The sequence below is a fragment of the Dama dama genome, chromosome 1, assembly GCF_033118175.1.
Source record: "Dama dama isolate Ldn47 chromosome 1, ASM3311817v1, whole genome shotgun sequence".
In the NCBI taxonomy this organism is placed as follows: domain Eukaryota; kingdom Metazoa; phylum Chordata; class Mammalia; order Artiodactyla; family Cervidae; genus Dama; species Dama dama.
Window position 1 is genome coordinate 61220971 of NC_083681.1, and position 26702 is coordinate 61247672.

The 26702-nt window shown below is 36.6% G+C and overlaps 1 protein-coding gene across 2 annotated transcripts in view; it reads left to right on the forward strand.

The window, feature by feature from the left end:
• ELP4 (elongator acetyltransferase complex subunit 4) overlaps positions 1-26702 on the forward strand; it is a 225699-nt gene that overhangs the window by 136080 nt on the left and 62917 nt on the right. Inside the window, exon 10 of one of the 2 annotated variants that reach the window (XM_061151213.1) lies at positions 22101-23306. The exons of the other annotated variant lie outside the window; for it this stretch is intronic. Within the exon in view, the coding sequence (XP_061007196.1) occupies positions 22101-22121 (21 nt within the window). The 3' untranslated portion in view covers positions 22122-23306. Of the gene's footprint in view, positions 1-22100; positions 23307-26702 lie in introns of those variants that run through there. 2 annotated transcript variants of the gene reach the window in all.

Sequence of the window (26702 nt, forward strand, 5' to 3'; positions counted from 1 at the left end):
AAGCTTACTACATCTTTTTCAAACTGATGCATAGCTGCATAAGAACAGTATTTTTTTTGTTCAGCTAAATCATGTTCCTGCATTGAAACCCTCCCATGCTTATCCAGCTTATGCCGGTCTTTCTAGAAACTAATCTTTCTTCTAGCCACATTTATGTCTCTAAATAGCTATGCATTATTTTATACTCTTCACCTGTGTTTCTCCCTCGGCCCAGAGCAGAAGATTCTTCCACCGACTAGTTGTATAACCTAGTCATGTAACCTTAGGAACATTACCTGACCTCACTGCGCCTTAGCTTTTCATCTTTACTGTGTCAGCTACTGTGCCAGCTCCTTTATATATCTAATTTCATTTGTCTTCATGTAAATCTAAGAGCCCAAAGTAATTTTCAGTAATTTATCCAGTGTTACATGGGTGGTAAGTAGAGGCAGAATTCAAATACACTTGTGATTCAAATCATCTGTTGTACACCGCTAAAGCATATTATATCTCCTCAACCCACAGTGCTCCTAGAGCATTAGTTTGGGGAGAGTTTTTTATGCTACTTAACCTCTACAGGGGCTTCCAAGGTGGCTCAGTGGTAAAGAAACTGCTTGCCAAGCAGGAGATACTGATTCATCCCTGTAGTAGGAAATGGCAACCTGCTTCAGTATTCTTGCCTGGAAAATTCTATGGACAGAGTAACCTGGAGGGCTACAGTCCATGGCATAGCAGAGAGTCATATACAACTAAGCATACACACACCCTCTATACACACCCCTTCTTTGCCCCAGCTAACTGCTTTCCCAGGTGAGAATGTATAATGTCCCACTAAACAGTCATCAGCTTTTTTTTTGCCCCAGCACACTTGAGGGCTATGATACACTTGCACTAGTGAATTAACATGATTCCTCAAAAGACAGGACTCAGGATCTGGGCAATAAGGACCAAGTGTACTTTGAAGAATCCTCTTTCTCTGGTGTGATCTCAATGTGTTGGAAGCTGTCACAACTCAAGAGTATCGGCAAGGCACTGTACTGGACACTTGTGTTAACTCATTTAATCCTCACAGCAACTTTGAAATTGGGTCTGTTATCATTTTACTGATTACTGAGATGCAGAGGAGTTAAGTACCTTGTCTGTCTTACTGCTCGATTTATTTTACAAAGGTGAACCACATACTCAATGCTGACCCAGTAAACTGCAATTTGGAATGACACCTGGATAAGAATTTCAGACCATAAATTACTATTTCTACCCCCCATTTTCACTTCTTTTCAAGTGTGAGTTTCCCTACAAGCTACTGAACAAGTGCTGTGTGGCTTCTAGTTCTTTACACAAATAAGTAATTAAGAAATCTTATCTGGTTGGCAGTCCTGAAAAGGGGGAACACTTGAAACAAGTAAATCTGTTGGCAAGAATGTGTAGTATAGTAGTTAAGAGTACCAGGCACAAGTCCACTGGACCTGTCCCACCAGTTACTAGTTACATTAATGTAGACAAATTGTTTCCTTTTTTCCTTGTCTGTAAAATTGGAACAATCATAGTATTAGCATCATGAAATGGCTATGAGGATAAACTGAGAAAATGCTGTAAGTACACTGTACACATGCTTAAATACTAGTCAGTCACATAGTAAATATTAGTCATTAACTGGTAACGGTTAAAGGGCTTCCCTGGTGGCTCAGATGGTAAAGAATCTGCCTGCAATGCAAAAGACACAGGGTTCAATCCCTGGGTTGGGAAGATCCCCTGGAGAAGGAAATGACAATCCCTCCAGTATTCTTGCCTGGAAAATTCCATGGACAGAAGAGCCTGACGGGCTACAATCCATAGGGTCTCAAAGAGTCAGACATGACGGAAGCAGCTGAGCACACACAAGGTCTTCTTCACTGAGCAGGTAGTCTCGTGTGCTTTCTCATTTGAGACATTAATGTACTTCTTCAGGAAAATACTTTGGAAATTATTTTAAATTTTTTGAACACCAGAATGCCATTTTGTAACTCCCCAAGTTTTCTACAGTAATACTTAAAAAGTCTTGAGGGGTAAATTAGGAGATTGGGATTGACATATATACACACTACCATATATAAAATAAATAACTAAGAACCTACCTGTAGAGCATGGGGAACTCATCTCAGTATTCCGTAATGACCTACATGGAGAAAGAATCTAAAAAGGAATAGGTAAGTGCATATGTATAACTGATTCAGTTTGCTGTACCGCAGAAACTAACACATTGTAGATCAACTATACCCCCATAATTTTTTTTTAAAAAAGACTTAAGAAGTCTTATAAAGAGCAGCTGCTTCTCTAGTAGCATTTCAAGTGGCTCAGCAAAGCAAGTTCGTACAGATAATTTTTAAATGATACCCAGTCACAAGTACCTTCATTTTCCTTGATCACTTTTTTCTGAATACCTTTTTTGTTATGTACCTTATGAATTTAAAACATGACAAAAGATGGATTTCTTAATATGTGCATTATGTTTTCTGAGCCTGTTAATTCTTTAAGGAAATTAACGAAAAAAATAATGAAGCCATGTTATACAGGTACTTAATTTTTTTTAATCTGTGGTAGTACTATGGTAATTAATGCTTATTTTATGCAAACTAGAGTGTATCTGTTAATGGACACATTACTGTCAAGAAAATATTACTTGTCTTAATTATCAGTAATGAAGCAGGGATAAGCTGCTCACTTAGATATAATATATCTAATGACCTTTTCAGTTAGAGGTTGTGATGGAAGGTATCAGTTTCACAAATTATGCTTCATTCAGCTTCTGGCCTTTGTGTAGATTAATGTTTTGTGGATGAGTTTTAAAGTCAGGCATAAATTGTGTTTGGTGTTTAAAAGTGATTTAGTGTCTTGCTTTTAGTACATCATTTTCTCGTTTATAAAGCTTCAGTTTTATCTTCAAGCTTAAAAATAATAGTCTATAGTAAATTTAAGACTGCTTTACTAACTGCCAATGTTATTTTTTTTTTTAACCTTACCAAATAAAATGGTAAGAACAAGTTTCTTTGTTATTTCTGAATTTAGGACAGTAAACACAATGACTGGGAATATAAATATTTATAATACCATTTTTCCTAATTAGATTTCCTGAGATGACACAAAGCTGTTTAATGTGAGAGAATTTATGATATTTCTTAGTCAGCTTCTTACTGAATAACAAAAATCTTATCTCAGGGTATTAAAAAATCATTCAAGAACTCATAGGTTTAGCCTTGTATTCAGACCAGTAGGGGAACTGCCTTATGTTTTAAGTAACTAAGGCAAGAACCCGCCTGCCAATGCAAGAGACAAGAGATGCAGGTTCAGTCCCTGGGTCGGGAAGATCCCCTCGAGGAGGGCATGGCAACCGACTCCAATATTCTTGCCTGCAGAATCCCTTGGACAGAGGAACCTGATGGGCTAAGGTCCACTGGGTCGCAAAGAGTTGGAAACTACTGAAGTGACTTAGCTTGCACACATGCACAAGAATTTAAATTGCACACATGCAACAAGGCAATGAGACAAAAACTCAATTTTTAAGCCCTTTCTATATAAAAATCTTATCAGAACCTCAGTAAAGAAATGTGACAAAATTGGAGCTGCTCCACTCGACTGGAAATTTATTCCTACAATAACTGGAAGGAATCTAGGGTTGTCAAGGAGCAGAGTTTTGATACTATGATCCTGATGATCATATAACTAAGAGACCCAAACACTAGAGCAGGAGAGACCATCTTTTCAACCCCCTCATTTTAATGATGAGGTTCCTAAAATCGAAAATGTAACCAACCTAAGTTCAGGTGGTCAATAAGTGCTATGACCTAAAATGTAAAAACTAAAACTTTAGTAGTTTTAGAAGTAGAATCTTTACTCTCTCTTCCCCTACTAATGTCATCATGAATTTTGATCTCTTCATTTAAAGAACAGTTTCTGAATTGACCTACTCTTTTCATTAAAAAAAAAATTAGCCATAGGTTTCCACTTTCAAGGACACAGTAAAGTCCCACCTGTCCCCATGTAGCGTCTCTTTACTTCTAGCACCATTGCTCATATTGGTGCGGGCAGGAATGTACCTGCGCTATACCTGAGTTCCTTCAGTTCCTCAAAAATGTATTCACACATGCTGTTCCCTCTGATGTTGGAAAGCTCCATCTAACAACTTCTCTACTTCCTGCCACTGGCATCTCAACCAGGCTCACCTCTCTTTATCCTTCAGGTTATGGTTTGAGTGTCACAGGCCTCCTTGAGGACTTCTCTGTTCCATCCACACCGAGTCTGGATCAGACACCACTCATGCTCTCCCAGCATCCTGTACCTTTTCTTTCATAGCAATAGCTTCCCCTTCTACATGCTCACTTCCATAAATGTAGGGACCACATGATTAGTCCATCACTGAATCCCCGAGCCTAGCAGAGTTTCTGACTCATGGGTAATGCCCTGTATTTACTAGGGAGGGAAGAGAGGAACATGGACTCCAACCCCTCTCAAAGACTATGACATGTTGAATGGTATGAATCTTAAGCCAGTTTCTTGTTGAGTAGCAACTGTTGACTTCCTGTCTGACTTTGGAAGACTCTCTGACCTTAAGACTTTGTTTCCTTCCCAGTAGGATGATAATACCTTCCATCTGTGTCTACTTCTGCTTAAGTGCAAGTTCTCTCTATCAGAGCTTCATCTTCAGTTTCTGAAGTGTACTGAAGAAGTCATGTTCTCTTTTGGATACCAGATGAAGGAGGTTTCTCTTAGAAAGTAATTTCTTCAAAAGCATCTTAACTTTTTTGCCAAGTCCCAAGAAATTAATGGGGACTTCCCTGATAGCCCAGTTGGTAAAGAATCTGCCTGCAATGCAGGTTTGACTCCTGGGTCAGGAAGATCCACTGGAGAAGGGATAGGCTGCCCACTCTAGGATTCTTGGGCTTCCCTGGTGGTTCAGCTGGTAAAGAATCTGCCTGCAATGCAGGAGACCTGGGTTCCGTCCCTGGGTTGGGAAGATCCCCTGGAGAAGGGAAAGGCTACCCACTCCAGTGTTCTGGCCTGGAGAATTCCATGGACTGTATATAGTCCACAGGGTCGCAACAGAATGACTTTCACTTTCACTTTTCACTTTCAAGAAATTAAATAATGGATCGCCTCCTCCAGTGCAAACAGGTTCATGGCCTTTGGTTGGTGATGACATCCTTTAAATGAACTATTGGTGACTATTCTTGGAAGCTTTAGGATTTTATTTATTTTGTTTTATCCTTGAGAATGGTACTAACATAGTTTTTAATTTAACATATATACTATGTAGCCATGATGAAATTATTTTCTATAATTTAAAATGTCCTAAATAAATAAATAAAATGTCCAAATTTGTTTCTGTCAAAAAAATGAAGAATTTAAATGCAACTATGTAGCATATGAATTAGGTGAATAAAAATTTGTTCAGCAAAGCCTGTTACACTTTGAAAATATTGCTTGAGATTTGAAAGAGATAATCAGGGCCCCATCAAAAGCAATACCACTTTTCCAATTATTGTATTATTTTTGTGTTGCCAAGAGCAGCCAGTGAGGAGAATGAGATGTGAGAAAGAGGAGATGAGGTAAGAAAATTGTCCTGGTCATTTTTTCAAAAAGTTGAGATAATTAGGTTAAAAAAAAAAAAAAAAAAGACCCATTGAACTTCAATAGTGATTCTATCAGGAAAAAAAGATTTTTTTAAGGACTTTTGGGGGGAAATAATGCATGAACATAACCAGAACAGCAGTTTATATTTAACAGAACTAAATGGTCACATTTTTAAGATAAGTACGCCCTGGCATTTGAACAGCTGTTCTATCCAAATCAGATTTGAATACTGTTTTTTAACCTTCCCAGCTGTAGCGGGGGTGGTGTGTTAGTCTAATTCAGTATAAAATATGCATAGTATACTTAAATTTGAAACTTTAAACACATATTTGTATTAAACTGATAAATTTTAGTCATATAAGCCTATTTTAAGTAAACCCGTTATCTTTCTGTGAGTTATTTATTTTTCTTAACTATATTGGTGTGTTTGCTGCTGCTAAGTCGCTTCAGTCGTGTCCGACTCTGTGTGACCCCGTAGATGGCAGCCACCAGGCTTCCCCGTCCCTGGGATTCTCCAGGCAAGAACACTGGAGTGGGTTGCCATTTCCTTCTCCAATTCATGAAAGCGACGAGTGAAAGTGAAGTCGCTCAGTCGTGTCCGACTCTTTGCGACCCCATGGACTGCAGCCTACCAGGCTCCTCCGTCCATGGGATTTTCCAGGCAAGAGTACTGGAGTGGGGTGCCATTGCCTTCTCCGTGGTGTGTTTGAGCAGATTTTAAATAATTAAAGTGTCCTAAACTCTTTGTATTTAGTTCATCTTTTTTTTTTACTTTTGTATTAGGTATGAATTAAAAAAATGCTTTTTCTATGCATATATTTGTAATTGCATTTGGGATAGTCATAGGAAAATTTAAATATTTTTCCTGTTTTTCTTCCTTGCTAATTCTCTACCCTAATAGATTTTCTTTACTAACACAATCATAGAAATGGAATGAGGACCAGGTGGTTGCTGTAGGAGGGCAAAATAAAAGACCAGCATCTCTCAATCTTACAAGACTAAAGCCAAAAGGGACCAATATCAAAATACATAAAGCTATGTAGCATATGAATATAGTGAATAAAAATTTGTTCAGCAAAACCTGTTTCACTAGAGAATATTGCTTGACATTTGAAAGAGGTAATTTTAGAACAAACAAATATAAATGCTCATGGGTATATACCACATATGTTTGCACACACACATATACAGGTAAATGTAGAAATAGTTATAGATGCATCTAAGTGTGTGTGTTTATGTACTATATCCATACACATATTTCTTAGCTTTGTCTTCTGGAGAGCTTGGAAACAATAACAATCTAAGGAACACTCCAAGCACTCAGATGTTGGTTTCTGTGTATCATCTGCAACCAAAAAGAAGATGGAGGGAGGGGAGGCCTTTTGGAAAAATAGCTGATTCTAGAACTGGTACACGGCAAGTGGGACGTGAGACTAGAATGTGTGCCCAAAAGTAGGGGGGTACTCAAAGAATGATGGGGACATGAGAAAAGGCACAGGAGCCACTTTGAAGAATATCCTACTAGCCGAATCTTGGAAATTTGAGCTTCAAAATAAATAATGGAAAATAACCCATTGAGTAAAATCAAAATCCAAGTATCCATACTGAGATAAATAGATAGATATATGTGTGTGCTTAGTCACTCAGTTGTGTCCAACTCTTTGCAACCCCATGGACTGTGTAGCCTGCAAGGCTCCTCTGTCCATGGGGATTCTCCAGGCAAGAATACTGGAATGGGTTGCCATGCTCTCCTCCAGGGGATCTTCCCAACCCAGGGATTGAACCCAGGTCTCCCACATTGCAAGCAGATTGTTTACCATCTGAGCCACCAAGGAAGCCCAGATAGATGATAGGTAGATAATAGATAGATAGGTAGGTGATAGATAGGGAAACCTCTTCCTTACAGAATATCAAATAAACATTGAAGGAGTGATGAAGTAGAAAATTAACATTAACAATCAGAGTTACGTTCAGTTTAGGCAGAAGTATTGTCAGTTGAAGGCTAAGATAGGCTGGTGGGTTAAACCAGATCTGATGAGGAAGAGGATATTGACAATCTCAGAATATTTCTTTCACAAACTACTAATAAGTTACAAAGGGCAGAATGGTGACTTTGATGAACAGGACAACCATCTGATCAAGGTTTACATCACAAGTGATTTGATATAATGTGTGGTACCTCGCCTTGTTGTGAGACACTAGAAGAGCAGTGTGTTCTATTAGTGGTCTCCTGCCCCAAAAGCATTGATCAAGAGGGCATATCAGATAGATCTAGATTTCTGATTAGCCTACAGAATAAGAGTCTTGTATGGTTGAAAAACTGTTGAGAACCTGAAAGGTAGGGAGGAACAGAATATTGAGAAAGATTGGGTGTCTTAATATTTCTGGAATGATTTACAAAGTGTGATTGGGGTCTACAGATGGCCAGTAGTGTTGTATTGATGTTGATTTCCTGACTTGGACAATTATATTGTGACTATATATGATAAAGTCTTTGTTCTGGGAAATAAGTCACCAAAGCAATTGGGGACGATGAGAATCATCTATGCTGCTTGTTCTTAAATGGTTCGGAAAAGGGCTAAGTATGGGTGTACACACATATTTGGAGAGGTATATCTAGATTTCACTAAAATGAGAAAGATTTAAAAGTTAGGGAATCTAGGTGAGAGGAATATGGAAATTTTTTGTTCTGTTGTTGCAACTTTTCTGTTTGAAAGTATTTCAAAATAAATTATTGTAGTGTTTATTGAAATGGTAATATAGCAAATACCTCATGGTGATTTAGTCACTAAATCATCTCTGACTCTTATGACCCCATGGATTGTAGCCTGCCAGTTTCCTCTGTCCATGGGATTCTCCAGGCAAGAATACTGGAGTGGGTTGCCATTTCCTTCTCTAGAGGATCTTCCCAAGCCAGGAATCAAACCCAGGTCTGCTGCATTGCAGGCAGATTCCTTCCCGATAGAGCTACAAAAGAAGCTCTAAGAACTACTTGTTGTATGAGTCTGTTTTTAAGAACTGTGCTGGAGTGGGTTGCCATTTCCTTCTCCAGGGGATCTTCCCAAACCAGGGATGGAACCTGGCTCTCCCACATTGCAGACAGACTCTTTACCCACTGAGACACCATGGAAGCCCAGATACCTCATAATCAAAAATTAATATTTCAGTCAAAAAACATGTGAGTAGTTACACAGAGTTAATAAAAACTGTAAACAGCTTAATGTCATTTTAGGCCACATTGTGCCACTAAATGAGTTGTTTTTCAAAGGTTTCTAAATTTGTGACTTGAGGATAAAAGTTGTAGATTTGCGTAAGGTATCCAAAGCCTAGATAAATAAGTTTTCCAGTCTCACATAGAACGTGACAAAACAAAGTCCAAAACCAAAGTCTTCTAATCCCATATCCTAAGTAGCCTCTAGGATGCCAGTCTGGATAACAGATTATTGAGGCAAAACAGAGACATTTGCATTCAAATTCTGACCTTTGGAGTTCATTTTGTAAAGTGTCGGATTTACAAGATGGCTCTTAGAGCTTCATCATTAGTTTCACCAAGAGGGCATGTTCTCTGTTGTAAATTTCAAATGCATCCTAAAGAAAAAAAGGAAACCTTTTTCTTTTTCCTCATCTGTTTCTTACATGGTAGTATAAATGTACAAATGAGTAAACTTCCTCTCATCTGCATTCCAACCCTCTTTGTTGTTTAGTCACTGAGTCGTGTCCAACTCTTTCACAACTCCATGACTGTAGGTCACCAGGTTCCTCTGTCCGTGGGATTTGCCAGACAAGAAGACTGGAGTGGGTTGCTATTTCCTTCTCCAGATCTTGCCAACCCAGGAATCCACCCTGTGTCTCCTGCATTGGCAGGTGGATTCTTTACCACTGATCCACCTGGAAAGCCCCTCCAACCCTCTACCCAGTAACATTTCCTTCTCTCTTACAGAATTATACCATACATGTGGACTTAAGTCACTACTTTTTTTCTAAAGTGGTTTACTGATCAGTTGAATGTGCCTAATGCCTAATGTGTTTTTAAAAATTCACACAGTCATTGACTTGAACTGCTGTATAAGAAAATGGTCTTTCCTGAATCCTGTGTCTGCCCATATCATTTTAGGTATAATTAAGGAATTTGTGTTCAAGCATTACTTTTTTTTAATGCTATTAGCTGTGAAAAGAAAATATAATTAGATATTTTCAGTTATACAGCCAGTATAGGTAAGTCCATTTTGAGGGCTGAATATTATTCTTTATTCTTGACTCTGTCACCATTGCTTAAGTAGCTTTTCAGTAAGCTTTTTCTATCCCAAATCTACTTACATTCTTATTCTTCACATGCCTTTAAGTGATCTTCTGGAAATTACCAAGTGTTCTAGTTTTGCTACTTAAACATGTACATGTTTGAAGTAAGATTGTTTATGAGTAAAAGAATACAGTTGGCTTAATTAACTTCTAATGTCATTTGATTTATCTTGGGGCAGAGTTATTCAATGTTCTATTTTAAAATAATGTCAAAACTATTTTAAATAAATGTCAAAAACTGTGGCCTGAACATAATTTTTTAAATAGCTGTGTCTCCTAGGTTCCAAAACTGCTTCTTTCCACTCTCATTCCTATATCTTGATGACTGAGTCAGTTATTTCTTTTCCTGTGTTTTCAGTTTACTAGCTTAAGAGCTTTATAGATGTAAGAGCTTTGCAGATTGTAAATATATACATTTTCAATATATTACTCTAAATTGAGCCTTGATAATTCTTATTTTATCTAGTGAAATAGAAGATGTATTTTCAATACTGAGCAGTAAAGACAGAATTTTTCTTCTTTTCAAAAAGGAGATGAACAAAAACATTTTCTAACTAGCTTGTCAGTTATACCTTTACTCCTTAGTATATGTATCTTTAGTTTTTTTAAATCATAGCTAAAGAAAGCATCAACTGTTAGCCACAGTTGGGAACAAGTAATATATTGATGAAGTATATTTCTGTCTGTCCTTCTAAATCTCTTTTCTTTAGTAAAAAAAAAAAAAAATTATAATTACATTTCCAAAAGTGAACAGTTTCGTCTCCTGTATTTGTATAGCAGGTACCTAGGATTATAATATGCTTATACATGTTAAAACAAAACAGCTTTATGCACTAACATTCTGAGATTTTAAGTAAATAGATAGGTTTGAATTAAAGTACATTTTGAAGAGAAAGGGGAGTTATTGGTTAATGGGGACAGAGTTTCACTTTGGGATGATGAAAAGTTCTAGAAATGGACAGTAGTAGCATTTGTATTACAATGCTGTGAATGTACTTAATGACACTGAAATATACACTTAAAATGGTTAGAAGATAAATTTTATGTGTATTTTACACATATATACAGTATATTTAAAATCTGATTCATGGATTTTCCTCTGTAAGTGATTCTTCCTCTCCATGGACATGAGCTGGCATTTAGTATTTAACCATAATGTATGCTATTTATTCATTTAGTGTGTGTTATATACATATACTATGTTAGGTATACATTCTATGTATAAAAAATTTCTGAACAATAGTTTTTAACTGACTCCAGCTTTTTTTAGTTATGTGATCTTTTATAAGGTTTTCAATCCCTCAAAACTTTTGTTGGCACTCACGCATGTGTGCTAAGTTGCTTCAGTTGTGTTCAACTCTCTGTAACCCTGTGGACTATAGCCTACCAGGCTCCTCTGTCCATGAGGTTCTCCACGCTCATACTAAAGTTGATTGCCATGCCCTCCTTCGGGGTATCTTCCCGACCCAGGAACCCGTGTCTCATTATGTTTCCTGCATTAGCAGACAGGTTCTTTACCACTAGCACCACCTGGGAAGACATACCAACCTCACCTGAACCCTAGTTCCAGCCCTGGAATCCTAGACACAGGCTGACCAACAGATCCTGTCTCAGACTTGTTTGTATAAAAACACAGGAGGAGCCAGCCCCATGCAGACAGCAGCCTGGGGGTCACACCAGTCCCTTCTGTCCTCACACTGACAGATGAAGGTCTCTCTACTCCGGAGCTATGTGTGAAATAATGATAATAATGCCTAGTCAAAAGATTGTTACAAGCAGTAGTTAATATAAATGTTTTTATCAAGAAAATGAATATTATTCATATTAAGCAGTTAGCACACAAGGAAATGCATAGAGAGCTCTCAAATTATAACTGCTAGCACTTTTTATTAAGCATTGCAGATGAATTAACACTAAAGTTACTTTCAGTTCTTGGTTGTTTTGAGGGCTGCATATTTGAGTTAGATCTTATAGTCAGAGCCTGCAGTCTCTGTTTATTTTGCTTTCTTGACTGCTAAACATGATATATACAGAGGATCCTGTGAACCCTATGTTTGATTTCTTAGAGCCCCTCTAGGTGCAAGCCTCCTAGGCCTTGCACCAGTGGCTTTCTCAACAGTCTTATGAAGCAAGGTAAACAGAGAAAGACGACAGACATGCAACATGCTGGTATTTATGTAAAACAACCCTTATTGCCCAGCTGTCCCCAAAATAGTTCTAACACCTTTCAGATTTAGATTGCCTCTTTACTGATAAATCCCATCAGAGATTTAAGCTATTACTATTGATCAAAAGGGCTTCCCAAGTGGTGCAGTGGTAAAGAATCTGCCTGCCAATTCAGGAGACTCAGGTTAGAGCCCTGGTTTGGAAAGATTCCTTGGAGGAGGAAATGGCAACCCACTCCCGTATTCTCACCTGAAAACTTCAATGGACAGAGAAGCCTGACGGGCTCCAGTCCCAGCTGATCATGCTCACATTGATCATAAAGGTTAACCAGTGTTTTTCAAAGTATAAATATACTTTTTTCACATCATTTATGTGCTTATACCCTGCTTCATTTACAAGAGAATTTGAGGTGGTTACGTGATTGCTATTATCATCATTTTATTGAAATGCAAAATAACTAGACCAAAAGAGACCTCAAAAGTTTGTCTCCTCTGTCTGTCTCCCCAGGCAGCTTGTGCCTTGGCTGAAGTCATCCAGGTGTCCTAGCACAGGCATGCGGTTCCTCTGGTGGTGATCCATGCCAGTGTTTCACATCACCGTTTTTAGGAAATCAAGTGTTTTCTGTTTTCAAAAAATTTAGTACAATTGTTTTGTTTTGTTTCATTTTAGTTAATATGGTCTCTCCTAAAATAATTCTCAAATTGCCTGAAACTGAAGGCCAAGCACATGGAGGGAAATGGAAATAGCATGAAACGGATAAATATGTCAGTTTTCATATATTTATCCAGAAACTCAAAATTCAAAAATGTTATATGCAGTCACACACTGAGCACTCTAACTTAAGCTGGAGCACACTTCTGAAATCTGATAGAAACGATATTGTAAAGCTTAATTATATTTTTATGACCGATGCCATCTGTGCATTTGTTCTGCTTACAATAGTAATAGAGTATTCAAAAAAAAACAATACATTTAGTCTGCAGTGCAGTCGTCTTACTGCAAATGCATCAAGGCAAATTATCTCTTTATCATTTCAGATCCTGTTCTTGTATTGTGGATTTTTGTATCTGTTTCAAATTAGAAAAACTTACTAATTAGCAGAAAAACAACCACAAACCATATGTGGTTGATTCAAACAGAAGATACAACACTCATTTTTATTTCTTGAAACAAATTCTAACTTAGATGAGAGAAAATATTATAAATTTTTAATGTACAATAGTATATGACTTAAAGATTATTTTCTAATGATTAAAAATTAAGACTTTTGAAGTCACCATATAAAATGTATCTATATTTAGTTGTATTACTGTTCAAAGTGAAAGTGTTAGTCTCGCAGTTGTGTCCGACTCTTTGCAATCACTCAGTTGTTTCCAATTCTTTGCGACCCAATGGACTGTAGCCCACCAGGCTCTTCTGTCCACGGAATCCTCCAGGCAAGAATACTGCAGGGGGTTCAGTTCAGTTCAGTCCATTCGCTTGGTCCTGTCCAACACTTTCCCATCCTGTGGACTACATCACACCACTCCCCTGTCCATCACCAACTCCTGGAGCTTGCCCACAGTCATGTCCATCAAGTTCAGTAATGCCATCCAACCATCTCATCTGTCATCCTCTTCTCCTCCTGCCTTCAGTCTTTCCCAGCATCAGAGGCTTTTCAGATGATTCAGTTCTTTGCATCAGTTTGCCAGATTATTAGAGCTGCAGCTTCAGCATCAGGCCTTCCAGTGAATATTCAAGAATGATTTCCTTTCGGATTTACTGGTTGGATCTCCTTGCAGTTCAAGAGACTCTCAAGAGTCTTCTCCAACACCACAGTTCAAAAGCATTGATTCTTCTGTGCTCAGCTTTCTTTATGGTGCAACTCTCACATCCATACATGACTATTGGAGAAGCCATAGCTTTGACTATACGAACCTTTGTCGGCAAAGTAATGTCACTGCTTTTTAATATACTGCCTAGGTTGGTCCTATCTTTTCTTCCAAGGAGCAAGTGTCTTTTAACTTCATGACTACAGCCACCATCTGCAGTGATTTTGGAGCCCAGGAAGATAAAGTCTATCACTATTTCTGTTGTTTCCCCATCTGTTTGCCATGAAGTGATGGGACCAAATGCCATGATCTTAGTTTTCTGAATGTTGAGTTTTAAGCCAGCTTTTTCCCTCTTCTCTTTCACTTTCATCAAGAGGCTCTTTAGTTCCTCTTCACTTGCTGCTGTGAGAGTGGTATCCTCTGTGTATCTGAGTTTATTGATATTTGTCCCGGCAGTCTTGATCCCAGCTTGTGCTTCATCCAGCCCGGCATTTCTCATGATGTACTCTGCATATAAGTTAAATAAGCAGGGTGACAATATACAGCCTTGACGTACTCCTTTCTCAATTTGGAATCAGTCTGTTGTTCTGTGTCCAATTCTGTTGCTTCTTGACCTGCATACAGATTTCTCAGGAGGCAGTTAAGGTGATCTGGTATTCCCATCTCTTTAAGAATTTTCCACAGTTTGTGTTGATCTACACAGTCAAAGGCTTTGGTATAATCAGTAAAGCAGAAGTGGATGTTTTTCTGAAATTCTCTTGGTGGTTTTTTTTTTTTTTTCTATGATCCAACAGATGTTGGCTGTTTTATCTCTGGTTCCTCTGCCTTTTCTAAATCCAACTTGAACATCTGGAAGTTCTTGGTTCACGTACTGTTGACGCCTTGCTTGGAGAATTTTGAGCATTACTTTGCTAGCGTGTGAGATGAGTGCAATTGTGCAGTAGTTTGAACATTCTTTGGCATTACCCTTCTTTGGGATTGGAATGAAAACTGACTTTTTCTAGTCCTATGGCCACTGCTGAATTTTCCAAATTCAGCATGCTGAATATTGAGTGTATTGATATTACAACATTGATGCTGACATATTGAGTCTAGCACTTTCACAGCATCATCTTTTAAGATTTGAAATAGCCTAACTGGAATTCCATCACCTCCACTAGCTTTGTTCATAGTGATGCTTCTTAAGGCCCACTTGACTTCACATTCCAGGATGTCTGGCTCTAGGTGAGTGATCACACCATCGTGGTTATCTGGGTCATAAAGATCTTTTTTGTATAGTTCTTCTGTGTATTCTTGCCACTTCTTCTTAATATATTCTGCTTCTGTTAGGTCTATACCACTTCTGTACTTTATTGTGCCCATCTTTGCATGAAATGTTCCCTTGGTATGTCTAATTTTCTTGAAGAGATCCCTAGTCTTTCCCATTCTATTGTTTTCCTCTATTTCTTTACTTTGACCACTGAGGAAGGCTTTCTTATCTCTCCAGAAAATATTACTTAAGTTAAAATTTCTCTGCAAATGTAGTCAGTTATTGTTATCTCTTAATAAGTGATACTGATGGTTATGGCTTATTTTTAATTTTATTCTTTGGATGGAAAAAATAGGCCACCATTATCAAAATGAATATTAATTTCTCTAGAGGCAAGAAATATGTATTAAATTAATCTTTGTGTTGTTTAAACATCACAAATGTTTGACATTCTGCATGTCAAATTTTCAGGGTGAAGTACGTTTAAATATAATGCCTCATGATAACTTCATTTACAAAGTATAACTTACACATGCACATATATGAAATAAATCTTAAAATTCCTATTACTTGGAATACTGTATAATATCCTTGATATTCAGCTGAAGATATCAGCTAGTCAAAGGTTTCATTTTACCAGGTATAATCTATTGAAAGGACACTTTTATTTACAACAAATATTGAATTATCTTTGTGTGTCATAAGTATGGAAAATTTAATGCACTCATGTATCAATACTTCTGCCTGTTGTATAACAATGTGTTATTTTATGTCTTCTGTGATTCACATATCATCATATAATTTCATGGCAGGATTGATTGATTCTCCTTTAATAACTGGTGCTTTCTTTTCTCTTTATATTATACAACTAACACATGACTAAGTCTGTACTAGTTTCCTATTGCTGCTATAGCAAATTAACACAAATTTAATGGTTTAAAATAACCCAAATGTATTATGTTATAGTTCTGAAGATCTGTGTAAAATCAGTCTCACTGGACCAAGATGAAGATGTCAGCAAGGCCTGTTCCTTCTGGAGCCTCTCTTCTAGTGAAGAATCAATCCATTTCTTGCCTTTTCCAGTTCTAGAGGCTGCCAGCATGTCTTAGCTCATGGCCATAGCGCTCAAGGCCTCTGCTTTCTTCATCACATTGTCTTCTCTCTGGCTTTGATCCTCCTGCCTTTCTTGTGTAAGGATTCTTATGATTATACTGGGCCCAAGACAATCTCCCTCTCTCTAGATCCTTAACTTAATCACATCTGAAAATTCTCCTTTGTCATGTATAGCATAGTCACAGTTTCCAGGGATTAGGACCATGGATATCTTTGGTGGTAAGCCTGGACATTATACAGCTTACCATATATCCTTTTACTTCTTTGTTTTAATTTCTTAAAATAAAATTGTTCTCTTCTTGCCCTTGCTGTTGAGTCTTCTTGAGGTACGTTTTACATCTTCCCCAACCTAGATAATTCCTCCTACACCCATCAGAATAATTTCTACAACCAGGAAACTTTCTGCAACTTCACTGACTAAATCGATTTCTCCTCTTATATACACTCAGAGCAACCAAATACTTCTGTAGCACTTATCACCTTGTTATTTTTATGCTTATTGGTGAAATTCTTTGAAGTTTTTTACCCCAAAAATACCTTATTAACTCTTTAAAGGTGTGCACCATGAATTTGTCATTTTTCTTACCTTTGTATTCCCATAAATGTTTGTAAAGGAGTGAGTAGTCATTGATTGCACATTTTATAGAAGTATTATTCCTAAACATTTTGTGAGGGTTTTTTCTCACAATTGTGAATGGGATTCTTTTTTTGTTTCATTACATTTTTTAATTGATGCTTAAATGTTGATCTTTGGTTACTTTTTTGATAGTTTTCTGATATCTCTGTTTTCTTAGGTTTATACATATGTTTCTTTTTTTGTCCAGTTGCATTGTCCAGGACTTGCAGTATAAGCATATTGGTGAAATTAGACATCAGTCTTTGTTCCTGATTTAAATGTGATTTATTGTATTGTCTTATCATTAAAAAAAAGAATTTGTTTTAGGTACTTGGGAGGTATACTTTCCAGTTTTCTAGCTTAAGAATTTTTGAGTATTTCTTCTGCTACTAATTATTCTCCTTCTGTCTTTTAACATAATAAATCACCCTTGCTTTCTCCCTGCCATTCTTTTTCTTCTCTTCTGTAATGCCTTTTACAAAGATGTGGAATTTTCTGGCTCAGATGTCCATATCTTTTAACTTTTCTCTATTTGATTTTTTTTTTTTTTTGCCCTTTTGATTTATATCCAAGAAGAATTCTTTTACTCTGTGTCTTCTAGCTCACTAATTCCTTCTTTTGTGTTCATTTTGTTAGTCAATTGAACTTTTTTTATTTTGACAGTCACATTCTAATTTTCCATGCTTATAGTGGTTCTTTTCCTAACAGCACATCTTATTAACCATTTGAGGATATTAATTCTATTATGAAGTCATCTTCCATGTGCTTTATATAAACTATTTCATTATGTATAAGTTCTGTTTCTTGAGTATCCATGATTGCTTATATGTTTAAGTGTTGAGTGATTCTTGATTAGATTTTTGTCTTTGAATTTGAGGTGAATATGGATCTTGTGTGGATCTATTTCTTTTTACTGTAACCTGTCTTATTCTTTGTCTGAGTCATGGGGAATGATAGGGTATGTTCTGAGGTGGGAAAAGCTAGTTGTCTTCTGGGAGTGGGGAATTTAGTGTCTTGGGGAATTTAGTATTTAATAGCTACATGAGATTATTGTCTTAATTCTTGAATTTTATTTTTAAAGAATTTATGGAAGACTAAATAAAAAGAATTTATATCAGTAATGTAAACTAGTGAATCAGTAACTCCATATTTTATTCCTATGCTCTCTTTGTGTTTATTAATCTGATTTCTCATTTATTTATCTTAAGAGTTTCTTTTCTGTTCCTTGTGCTTAGTGTTATCCTCTGGGCAGTTTTTTCCTTTGTTCTTGATATACACCAAAGCCATTAAAGAATTTTGTCTCATCTCAGATGTTTTTCATATAAACCTATGATATATATCTCTGATATTTAAATTTAGATAATTTAGATTTTAAATGTTTAGCAACATGCAATTCAAGGCAGAATTTTAAAAACCAATTCTCAGTTATCTACAACTATCTTATCCACATTTCAGATTATCAGCATCAAAGATTTCAAGTTTTTATTGACAATATCACATTATTTCCTTAACTGAGGACCTTTTCACATAAATATTATATGAGGTATTTAAAATAGTCAAACTCATAGAAGGGGAGAATAGAATGGTGGTTGTCAAGAACCACGGAGAGGAGGAAATGGGGAATTGTTCAGTGAGTATAAAATTCTTGTTATGCAAGATGAGTAAGTTCTAGAGATCTCATTAAGGCACAGTACTTACAGTTAACAATACTACACTATATACTTTAAAATGTATTAAGAGGATGGATCTCATGTTAAATGTTCTTACAATCCCCTCCAAACAAAATCACTACAGGAGAATACAAGGATAGTTTTGGATATGATGTTTATATTTAGTTATTTGATTGTAGTGATGGTATTAAGGTGTATGCAAATGTCCAAACTCATCAAGATGTATACATTAATTTTGTACAGTTTCTTGTATATCAATTATACCTCAACAAAGCTGAATAAATAAATAAATAAAATACTTGTTTTCCATAATCTGACCAGCTCTAGAACAGAAAAGATTATCAGGTGGTCTCAATAAGGTGAATGCCAGTTGTATAAACTGGTTATTTTTTTAATTTCATTTTATTTTGTTGTTGAAGTATAGTTCATTTACAATGCTGTGTTATTAATATTTTCAGGTCTACAGCAAAACGGTGCTTTTTTAAATTCAACTAGCACATCAGTACAGATGCCCTAAGAGAGACTGCTAGTTTTTCCAGCAGTGGGAAAGATTTAAGCAATAAAGTTACAGAAGCCAGCTATCTTCTAACTTCTTCCTAAGAAAGTCACAATAAAGAGAATGCTAGAGCACATTTTAAATCAATTATACTTTTTTCTCTAAGCTGCTTATTTAGATTATTCATGCCTAAGGTCTTCACTGTTAGTGTGATGCAAGGGAAATTGTTATTGGCATTCCCAATTTTATTTGAAATTAAAATGTGATTTATTTCCCCATTTTCCTTTTGCGTATGAAATTAAAATATAGACTTCTTTGGCAGCACATTCTTTTGGTCTTTAAAACATTGAAACCTAATTCCAACTCTTTGAAAGGGGTGTTTTAATTAATTGACTGTATTAGATTTCCTACTATTTAATACTTCTAGGATCCATACCTCCTACCATTCAGTGTTTTCAGTATTTGAGTCAAAATCATTTGATTGATAGAATATAAGCTCGAAATGGGCAATTGCTAGTATGGGGTTCACTGGAAGCTATGAACACATCATGATGTGTGACTGTGAACACATCATGCATACAACAACTTGGTATCCATTAGGAATAAAATTATGAGAGCCACATTAGAAACCAGATTAGAAATACCTTTACCCAGGATTTTCAATCCAAAGGACTTTATCTCCAAGAAAAGTCTTTGGAGGCCTGTCTCCAGGGAAGTGTAATGCCTACTGAAAGAGCCAAGGAAGTGTTAAGTGCCTGATACATGCAAGTGGCTGATACTAAAACCCTCTAAATTTGCTCCCTGTCTCCAAGAGGGAGTTTATCAAGGCAATTAATACACCACACTTTGGTGTTTGCAGATGTGGATTTTAGTCCCAGCTCTGCCGCTTACTAATTGTCTAGCTGTAAGCAAGTATCTTGGGCTTCCTGGTGGCTCAGACAGTAAAGAATCTGCCTGCAATGCAGGAGATCCAAGTTTGTTCTCTGGGTTAGGAAGATTCCCCTGGAGAAGGGAGTGGCTACCAATTTTTGCCTGGAGAATTCCATGGACAGAGGAGCCTGGTGGGCTACAGTCCATGGGGTCACAAAGAGTCAGACACGACTGAGTGACTAACACTTTCACTTTCAAGAAAGTATCTTACTTGAATTCTGAGTCCCTTTTTCCTCATCTTGAGTAAAAAGGGTAATGGAAAAAAGAAAAAAACAAACTACCTTCTTCCAAGCGTTAGATGATAAAAAGGCATATGAATTGTCCACTACAATAACTGGCATATCTTATTCAAGTTTTATTACCTACAATAATAAGATCATTGCTACTACAAAGTATGTGTGCACGCTTAGTTGCTCAGTTGTATCCGACTCTTGGCAACCCATGGACTGTAGCCTACCAGGCTCCTCTGTCCGTGTGATTTCCCAGGCAAGAATATGGAGTGGGTTGTCATTTCCTCCTTCAGGGATTCCTCTCAACCCAGGAATTGAACCCCCATCTCCTGCAACTCCTATATTGCAAGTGGATTCTTCTACCACTGAGCCATCAGGGAGGCCCCCATATAAACCAGGTATTCAATAAATATTTGTTGAATACATGCATTAGAGAAAGGAGGTTATTGTTGATTGACCAGAACTAGCAGACCAGCATTGTGGAGAAGAGATGATGTTTTGAAATGAATCTTGAAAATTAGCACAATTTATATAGCCAGAGAAGAAAAAATGCATTTCAGGTTGGAGTTGAAAATGATAAGTTAAGGTATGAATTATCTAAAACACAATGAGTAAACACAATAGCTAAGAATGAAGTCATTTAATTTTAAGAAAAAATAGGCCATTAAAGTAAACTCACACCTCTTCATCTTATAGACGTGAAAAGTGAGGCCCAGATAGCAATAGAATCAGGATTAGAATTCATGTCTCTTCTATACCATGTATCTAACAGAGCTAATCATCCCTTATAATAGGGATGATTAGAGGCCATGACTTTAGGCTGTCAGTTTCAGGAAGGAGGCATTAGATGAGGAGGTAACTACAAGCAACAAGCTATTTAGGAAGCAATTGTGATAATCCAAGCCCAAAGTTATAGGGAAACGAGACAGACTAAAAGGAAACGTGTGTTTTATTATGCTCTTTTAGATTGGATATGAACATGTATGGTTACCATAACCATGGGCCAAGAAGAAAACTGGTTATGGTAGATATAATATTCTGATACACTCTAACTCAAAGGACATGGTATTAAAATCAGAACCATATGTAAATATCAAAAGCAAAATGTACTTATTTCTAGATATCCTTTTCAAAAAGGCAAACAGTTTTCATAAACCTAGGGATAATCAAAAACTTATCTGGGATACTTCTGAAAATGAAGACACCCTTTGTGCTATATGGTGTTAGGTACCCTTAGAACAAATCATAAACAGAAGAGCCATAGACAAGCAAACCTTTCAAAAATGGGCTGACGGTTTCTGACAGCAATATAAAGCCATCTTTCAGAGCCAGCAATTCAGTCAGGCCCATCTGAATCATTTCCTCCATAAATTGTCTTTAGTGGAAATGTAAGAAAAAGCACCAGTGAACTAATAATTATCTCCTCTTTGTCATCAGGGTGGCCCAGGTTAGGAAAATGCCACCTTAAAATTAATTCCATCTTTTTTTTTTTTTTAACATCTACCTGGATTTTTTCTGTTTTTCATTTCGTAAAATATAGCACATTCATATGTGATCTGTTTTTCTTCTATACATATAGGTCTAGAAAATAAGTATGATAATAAAGATAAATTGGTACCTCAGATTTATTTTAGACTCTGTAATTTTTAAATCAAATATTTTGACCAAGTTAACCACATTAGTCATTTATTTAATAGACTGGTAGATACAGGTCTTAGTCTTTTTATTATTTTCCTCCATTTTAATAAAAAAAAATATGATGAATTAAATCATAAAGCTGCAAATTAAAACTGGCCCATATTACAACTTCATATTAATGATACAGCTGATGAGAATAAGTATCAATAACCTAAAGATGCCTAGTGCTAAGGACAAAGGTGGCATTTTACATTTTTATTAACACTTGTAATTTTCTCCTGCTTGATTTCTTTTAGGCCAAGCCCAATTTCTGCTAAACCATGGGTCAGTGAGCTCGTGCTGATTCTCATATGAATGATGGGCTTGATTTTGCAAAGATAACACCAACTATCAATACCTACGTCTTGCTACCATTATGAACAACCTAGAATAGGACAGTGTGCATTTTGAACGTGTTGTTTCCTTTACTTTTACTATCTATAGCAATCCTGGACACCATCAGAATTGTGTATATTTCTGAAGCATTACATTTTTAAATGTTTTTAATGTTTAGTAACAAAGCAGTATAAAACAAGCAACATATTGTCGTATGTATTTGTTATCTTTCCTTATTAAAAGTCATAGGCAGAAAAAAAGAATACACCTTAAATGGTTTTAATAAGGTAAAGTTTTACATTTAGTAAATGATCTTACAAACAAATCTAAGTGTAAGAACAACAGAGTTTCACCAGAATGTGATGCGTATCTGCTTTAGTAGCTTTTCTACATCCACCCAAGCGAAAACAATATTATATTAATAAATCATAAGAGGCTTCTATTAGCTTGATAAATAAGCACATTTAAAATACAAGTTAGAAAAGGATTTGTTTAAATACTTTAAATAGTCTTTGTCATAACCATTCTAGTGATGCCCAATACAATTTTCATTTTTCAAACATTTTTGGTAGAAATTTAATCTTTGAAAATATTAATAACAGCTTACAGCAGGTAAGCTATAAAATAACACTGGATGCTGTCTATTTAGTTTCTGGTTGAAAAAGCACAGCAGTACTTTAGTTCATTACCTTTGAAAAAAACAGTAACAAGATAATACAGCTGCCTCTGATTAAGATGTAAATTCTTTCTAATTAGAATGTAAATTCTTACATTTAAATGAAGACATCAATTGTCAGGATGCCATATGATATCTTATTCCACCTTGCCTGAATGCAGCCCTCACTGCTCATCTATGGCACTAAAATAGTTTTGCAATCCCTTTGTTCCCTGATTCTTGTAATATTCTCTCTTCATGTTCCCTTTTCACATTGCTTTTGTTTGTTTTCCCCCTTGCATCTGATATTGTTGTGCCTTGGGATTTTGCAGAAATTTGGAATGAAAATTGAGTTCACTCAGTGCCAGTATTTGCTTGTGCCTCAATTACTTCTGCTGAATTTTCCTCAATGCAAATCAGGCAGGTTGCATAAAGTGGTGCATGTATTTGAAATAATTAATTTTCCGTAAAATGATGGATCAAGTCCAATCAACCTTCATGAAATCTAAATAATAGAATAGAGAATTAGAAATTAATTAACATTTTGTGTTGTTAATACTTTGCAGTATAAACTACCGATAGTAAGTTTTACTATTATTCTAACTTTTTCTTTATTAAATGTTGATGAAAACCTTCTGCCTCAATCACTTCTTGCCAGAAATATGCTAACAAGGAATCCTGTATCAATAACATTAAGCAAAGGTTTCAAAGATTACAGCAACAATTAACTGGTGAATTGAATTAATCATGCTTCTCTTTTCTGAGCAATAGTGAAAGTTTTGTCTTGAATAATGTACAGTAATTCACTGTTATATTAGATGAGGCCATGAACCTTTGAGCACAGTATCATATCTTTTACATCATGTTTCTTAAACCAAAAGAGGTAGAACTTTGAAGGAAAAACCAATTCAACCAACTTTACAGTCAAAGCTGGAAAGGAGAAACCTAGAAACTGAAAGCATGCTTTACAGATTAGAAGGGGGGCCTCCCTTTCTTTTAACATTTCATTACAGAAACTTTCAAACATAGAGAAAAGTAGAAGCTAATAGGATGAACCCCTATATGCCCATCAAGTATCATCAGTCATAAAGGAACTAAGAGGAAAACAAGACATACAACCTGAAATAATAATGAATAACATGCAAATAAGAGAATAATGTGCAATAGAAGCTAAAATGCAGGTGGAATATATAAGTGCTACAGATGCTTAGAGAAAGAGATTAGTTTGTGTTGAAGGGGCGGAGAAGAAAAGACAGAACATTCCAAGCAGACTGGAGATAGCATAAAACAGAAATGAGCAGAGCCTGCAATAGTCTGTTTAATGTACAAGAAACTGGCATGCTTTGATCAGAAGTTTTGTATTTGTACATAAAAGTGGTTAAGTTTGATAAGATGGAGGGATTTGAGAGCTAGACAATGAAGTTTACTACTAATTAGCTAAAGAAATATTTTAGGCTTCGGAATGACAGTGTCCAAAATACCTTCTCCTTGTCCAAACAAAAATTTTTCCTGTTATAATTAAAATTCTTTCCTTATTCTTTGCTGATCATGTTCACAAATAGGAGGACATTTCTGATGACTAAAGAATAAACTGCAAAGAAAAAATTTTGTTTCCAGTGTAGTTAATTAAAAACATATTAGAAATAAATCTATAATAATTTTACTACATTGCATTTTACTTGACTTCTGTACCTGGTATAATCAAGAGAAATATCACTCTTGGTATTCATATGGTTACTTGAAAGTTGTTTAAAATCATAACTTAGCTGTTTTGCACAATTCCAAATCTGTGACCTTATTTACATGCATTCTTGCTATTTGTTGTTCATTCGCTCAGTTGTGTCCCGACTCTTTGTGACCCCATGAACAGCAGCACACCAGGCTTCCCTTTCCTTCACCTTTTCCCAGATTCTGTTTCCCCCTTCTCCTCCTGCATTCAATCTTTCCCAGCATCAGGGTCTTTTCCAGTGATTCAGCTCTTTGCATCAGGTGGCTGAAGTATTGGAGCTTCAGCTTCTGTATCAGTCCTTCCAATAAATATTTGGTACTGATTTCCTTTAGGATTAACTGGTTTGATCTCCTTGCTGTCCAAGGGACTTCCTGTCAAGAGTCTTCTCCAGCACCACAGTTCGAAGGCATCAGTTCTTCAGCGCTCAACTTTTTTATTGTCCAGCTCTCATATCCATACATGACTACTAGAGAAACCATAGCTTTGACTATATGGAGCTTTGTTTGCAAAGTAATGTCTCTGCTTTTTAATATGCTCTGTGGGTTTGTCATAGCTTTTCTTCCAAGGAGCAAACATCTTTTAATTTCATGGCTGCAGTCACCATCTGCAGCAATTTTGGAACCGAAGAAAATAAAGTTGGTCACTGCTTCTATTATTTATCCGTCTGTTTGCCATGAAGTGATGGGACCAGGTGCCATGATCTTTGTTTTTTGAATGTTGAGTTTTAAGCCAGCTTTTTCACTCTCCTCTTTCACCTTCATCAAGAGGTTCTTTAGTTGCTCTTCGCTTTCTGCCATTGGGGTGGTGTCATCTGCATATCTGAGGTTATTGATATTTCTCCTGTACTGATACTGGTACACTCTTGCTATACCATTGTTGTTATAACAAATTCAGTTCAGTTCAGTCTCTCAGTCGTGTCCGATACTTTGTGACCCGATGAATCGCAGCACGCCAGGCCTCCCTGTCCATCACCAACTCCCGGAGTTTATTCAAACTCATGTCCATTGAGTCGGTGATGCCATCCAGCCATCTCATCCTGTCATCCCCTTCTCCTCCTGCCCCCAATCCCTCCCAGCATCAGGGTCTTACTATACACTTAATGGCTTAAACAATGCAAATTTATATTCTTGCTGTTCTGGAAGACAAAAATCCAAGATGCATCTTACAGAGCTAAAATCAAGGGATCAGGAGAGCTGAGTTCATTCCAGACGCCCTAGAAGAGTCCATTTCCTTGCCTTTTCCAGCTTCTAGTGGCTGTCTGCATTCCTGGTTCATGACCCCATTCCCCCACTTCAAAGCCAGCTGCCTTGGACCAGGTCCTCTTATACTGCCGTCACTCTGCTGCTGTCTTCTACCTCCCTTTCACTTTTGAGGGCATTTGTGATTACTCCAGGCCCACTGGGAGAAACCTGAGTAATCTCCCTACTTTGAAGTCAACTGATTAATTCCAACTGTAACGTCAATTCCCCTTTGCCATGTAAAGTTACATATTATAGATTCTGAGAATTAGGATGTAGACATCATTGAGGGACCATTATTCTGTCTCCCATACATTAATTTCATATTTGCTCATCAGTAGGCTTCCCTGGTGGCTCAGATGGTACAGAATCCACCTACAGTGCAGGAGACCTGGGTTCGATCCCTGGATTGGGAAAATCCCCTGAGGAAGGCATAGCAACACATTCCAGTATTCCTGCCTGGAGAATCCCCATGGACAGAGGAGCCTGGTGGACTACAGTCATGGGGTTGCAAAGAGTCGGACACAACTGAGTGACTAAGCACAGCCATGCACTGTGATAGACCATGGAGACAGAACTTTTTTTTGTAACAGAACTATTTCATTAGCTCAGAAAGAAATTTTTTTCTCTCAGTTAAAATAAACTAATGGTTATTTCAACTCATTTTGAGAAAAAGAAAAATCTCAATAATTGCACAACCAAATGTAAGCACTTTTACACAATTGTATACTAAAATCAGTCATTGAAGACTTGACCCAAAAATTATGTTTCAAAGAAGTGAGTAAGAAGTTAGCATTTTTTGAGTATTTACTGTGTGGCAGACATTCTAATAAACATTTTAGACATTATGTTGCCTGTTAATCTTTGTGTGTGTGTGTGTGTGTGTGTGTGTGTTTAGTCA